Source organism: Danio aesculapii, chromosome 12, assembly GCF_903798145.1.
Source record: "Danio aesculapii chromosome 12, fDanAes4.1, whole genome shotgun sequence".
NCBI classification, from domain to species: Eukaryota; Metazoa; Chordata; class Actinopteri; order Cypriniformes; family Danionidae; genus Danio; species Danio aesculapii.
Window position 1 is genome coordinate 2765216 of NC_079446.1, and position 4747 is coordinate 2769962.

General features: G+C 31.1%; 1 protein-coding gene across 1 annotated transcript in view; it reads left to right on the forward strand.

The window, feature by feature from the left end:
• The window catches only part of lrrc18b (leucine rich repeat containing 18b), a 3368-nt gene extending 2861 nt beyond the window's left edge, over nucleotides 1–507 (forward strand). The window contains exon 2 of the mRNA XM_056469872.1: nucleotides 1–507. This exon is cut by the window's left edge and continues 302 nt beyond it. Within this exon, the coding sequence (XP_056325847.1) occupies nucleotides 1–471 (471 nt within the window). The 3' untranslated portion in view covers nucleotides 472–507.
• Nucleotides 508–4747: the final 4240 nt, after the last annotated feature.

Sequence of the window (4747 nt, forward strand, 5' to 3'; positions counted from 1 at the left end):
AATCTCTACAGCCTCAATCTGTGCAACAACCGTCTCACAAGCGCTAGTCTTCCTCATGAAATGGGGTTCTTGAGAAACCTCCGAATCCTAAATCTAGGAATGAATTGCATTGAAACTCTTCCTCCGACTGTGTCTGCCCTCAAAGAGCTCCGAGAGCTGGGGCTCTTCAATAACCTCCTGACGCAGTTGCCTAAGAGTCTACAAAACCTCCCGAAACTGCAGAAGATAAACGTCAAATCCAACCCAATGCCTTCAGACGAGGATCCAGAAGTGGATCGGATTCAGAGAGTGGAGAGTCTGTATCTGGTGAAGGAAGACTGTCTGTGTACTGACTGTCTGAAGAAGTGTAGAGAGGAAAGAGAGAAGTTAGACGGTCGGATGAGCGCGGCTTCTACGTTAAAGAAGTCTATCTTTGCAGGTCTCATAACGCCAAACTCTGTAGCACAAGAAAACCAGGCTGTGTGGAGGTGAAGATGAGAATTAAAGGGGCAGTTCACACGAAAATGAAAATTCAGTCATTATTTACTCGTCCTCAAGTGCTTGCATTTATGAGTTTCCTTTTTGAATGTTGGACACCTGTAACCATAAACTTTTATAGTCAGAAAATCAAACACTGTGGAAGTCAATGGTTACAGGTTTCCAACATTTTTCAAAATAGCTTATTTTGAGTAGATCGCAATTTAAACAAATTAAGTTAAATTAAATTTGTTTACATTCAGACTATATAAATTGTTTGCAACCACTTACATTAAAAAAATAGTAAATCCAATTAATCAATCTTTTCATTTTACATTTGAAGTTCCTTTTGTGTTGAACACAAAAGAAGATATTTTGAAGAATGTTGGAAACCTGTAACCATCGACTTCCATAGTCAGAAAAACAAATACTGTGGAAGTCAACGGTTACAGGTTTCCATCATTTTTCAAAATAACCTAATTTGAGCGGAATTTAAACAAACAAATTAAGGTAAACTTTATTACATTTAATTTGTTTGTTTAAATTGCACCCATATCAATTGTTTGCAACCATTTACCTCAAAAAATTGCAAATCCAATTAATAATTTTTTTTTTCATTTTACATTCATGAGATTTTTTTTCTGTTGAAAACAAAAGAAGATATTTTGAAGAATGTTGGAAACTTGTAATCATCGATTTCCATAGTAAAAAAAACAAATACTGTGGAAGTCAATGGTTACAGGTTTCCATCATTTTTCAAAATAACTTATTTTGAGCGGATTGCAATTTAAACATAAATTAAGTTTAAATTAATTAAATTTGTTTGTTTACATTCAGACCATGTAAATTGTTTGCAACCACTTACCTTAAAAAAATTGTAAATCCAATTCATTTTTTTTCAGTACAGTGGTTGTGTACATTTTTGAGTTTCCCTTTTCTGTTGAACACAAAAGAAGATATATTCAAGAAAGTTGGAAACCTGTAACCATCGACTTCCATAGTCGAAAAAACAAATACTGTGGAAGTCAATGGTTACATTGAGAACAGTCTTCAAAATAATTTATTTTGAGTGGATCGTAATTTAAACAAACAAAGTTAAACTTTATTAAATTAATGTGTTTGTTTAAATTCTGCCTATATAAATTGTTTGCAACCACTTACTTTAAAAAAATTTCAGTAAAGTGGTTGTATACATTTATGAGTTTCCTTTTTTTCTGTTGAACACAAAAATAGATATTTTGAAGAATGTTGGAAACTTGTAACCATTGACTTTCATAGTCAGAAAATCAAACACTGTGGAAGTCAATGATTACAGGTTTCCAACATTTTTCAAAATAACTTATTTTGAGTAGATCGCAATTTAAACAAATTAAATTTCTTTACATTCAGACTATATAAATTGTTTGCAACCACTTACATTAAAAATATAGTAAATCCAATGAATCAATCTTTTCATTTTACATTTGAGGTTCCTTTTGTGTTAAACACAAAAGAAGATATTTTGAAGAATGTTGGAAACCTGTAACCATCGACTTCCATAGTCGAAAAAACAAATACCGTGGAAGTCAATGGTTACAGGTTTCCATCATTTTTCAAAATAACCTAATTTGAGCGGATCGCAATTTAAACAAACAAATTAGGTTAAACTTTATTAAATTTAATTTGTTCGTTTAAATTCCGCCCATATAAATTGTTTGCAACCACTTCCCTCAAACAAATGTAAATCCAATTAATCATTTTTTTCATTTTACATTCATGAGTTGCTTTTTTTCTGTTGAACACAAAAAAAGATATTTTGAAGAATGTTGGAAACCTGTAACCATTGACTTTCATAGTCGGAAAAACAAATACTGTGGAAGTCAATTATATTACCATGCAATAGTTGTAATGTACCACTAAGGAGCAGCAAAGATCTAAACAGTTCTCTCTGTCACTTCAGTTCTCACTGCTGCCGTCTAGAGGAGATCTGATGACATTACAAGTCACAAAAAGGCGATCAATGAATAAATAAAGGCTCTGTACATTTGCCACTTTGGTGACTAAAAGAAGAAAATTAAGTACATTGAAATTACAAAATGGTCTTACTTTAAATTGGTGCACCTACACTATAAAAAATATATGTAAATATGCAGTTTTCCTATTTTGTGATTCATGTTTTTTATTTTTCCCCATTTATTAATGCTTTTGAATTGCATTATGGGAGCTTAATCTTTTTTCCAACTACTTTTAACCTTGATTCTTATCAATCAAGACTAAATGGCGGCTCTATTGACGCATTTCTTCTAATAGACAACAATAGCGTAGGCGACATCTGATGTAAATATCTATGGGTTCCACAGATTAGTTTCGTACAGAAATGCTGGGGTCTTTATTTTAAAGAAAGTGTAATAACATGCGATATAGTTGAATTGAATTATTAGGTGAATTAAAAAAACTAAATTGGTCATAGTGTATGAGTGTGTGTGTGAATGTGAGTGTGTATGGGTGTTTCCCAATACTGGGTTGTGGCTGGAAGAGCATCCACGGCATAAAACATATGCCAGAATAGTTGGTGGTTCATTCCGATGTGGCGAACTCGGAAATAGAGAGTAAGCTGAAGGAAAATGAATGAATGAATGACAGATCATGATCAAAAGATGTACTACTGTCACCATCATCTATTCTTGTTGTGAATAGCAAGTGCTGATGAATGCAATTATGTCCATATTGATTTCTTTAGCTCTTTTCTCTGGAGGAAGTTTCGTAATTAACACTGGGCTCAATTCTATTGATTCCCCCACATCTGCACTGTTTTGAAGATCCGCTCTTGACGAAGTAACATTTCAAAAATGAATGAATGAAAACCGTCATATTTACATTAAAAATCAGTGCGAGCTGCAGGATCTCTAGATACAGAATTATTAGCCCCCCTGTTTATTTTTCCCCAATTTCTGTTTAACGGAGAGATGATTTTTTTCAACACGTTTCTAAACATAATAGTTTGTTCTGTAGACAATCTGAAAAATATATATTGCTTAAAAGAGCTAATAATATTGACCTTAAAATGGCTTAAAAAATTAATTACTGCTTTTATTCTAGCCGAAATAAAACAAACAAGACTTTCTCCAGAAGAAAAAATATTGTAGGAAATACTGTGAAAAATTCCTTGCTCTGTCAAACATCATTTGGGAAATATTTTAAGAAAAAAAAACAGTAGACGGCTAATAATTTTGCCTTTAGCTGTATAAGACTTGAAAGCTAAATTTGAGTGTGATTTGAGTGAAGCTAGACGTCTGTAATCTGATTACTCCCACCAGACGACAAAGTAAACACAACTCAACACTGCTATTAGAACAAAGTGGATCAAAGAGAAGACAAAATAGTATGAAAGAACAGATATTTTGTCTCCGACGCCGGTGGTCCAAATATGAGGTCTGTAAACTTACCCCACACTGTAAAAACAAGTCGGATTATTGGAAAATCTGTTTTATTGACACATTCGGCATGAAAAATGAACTGTATTTAACTAGATCCCATTTTAATTTGCTCTGAAACTGTTATATTTCATGACATTCAAATTTTAATTAATTAATAAGTAAATAAATAATTAATACAGAATATAGAATATTAAAACGTACCTTTATTTAATCCCTTTTAATCTGCTATATTTCATGACATTAGACTTTTTAATAATACAAAAATCTATAATAAAAATATAAAATATATTTAAATAAAAATATTTATATATTAAAAAATAGTAATAATAAAAATATAGAATATTAATTCTTAATTTTTTTTGCTGTTTCAAGTACCAATGGTGTAAAATAACACTAGAAACAAGGTAAAAACAAGTAATGGATTACTAGAAAAGCAGGTATACTGACACATTCTGTATTAAAAAGCAACTGTATTTAAACTACAACCCATTTTAATTTGTTCTGAGTTTGTAATATTTTGTGACATTATTTTTTTTAATGAACAAATAAGTAAATAAATAAAAAATACAGAATATAGAATAGATTGTTTTTTTCTGCTGGCTCAATTATCAACAAACAACAATAATACTGTAAAATCAAGGTAAAACATGTAATGGATTACTGGAAACCCTTCTTTAATAGGTATATCCTACACACAATATGAACTGCATTTAACTATGTCATAATTAAAAGCAAAATAAAAAGCTAATTAGAAAAACTGAATATAGAATAGATTTTTGTTCTGCTACTTTATATACCAGATGTTATAACACCAGTTATACAGTAAATTACAGTAAACACGGTAAAAATGACTGCTAAAATATGAAAATTTAAAT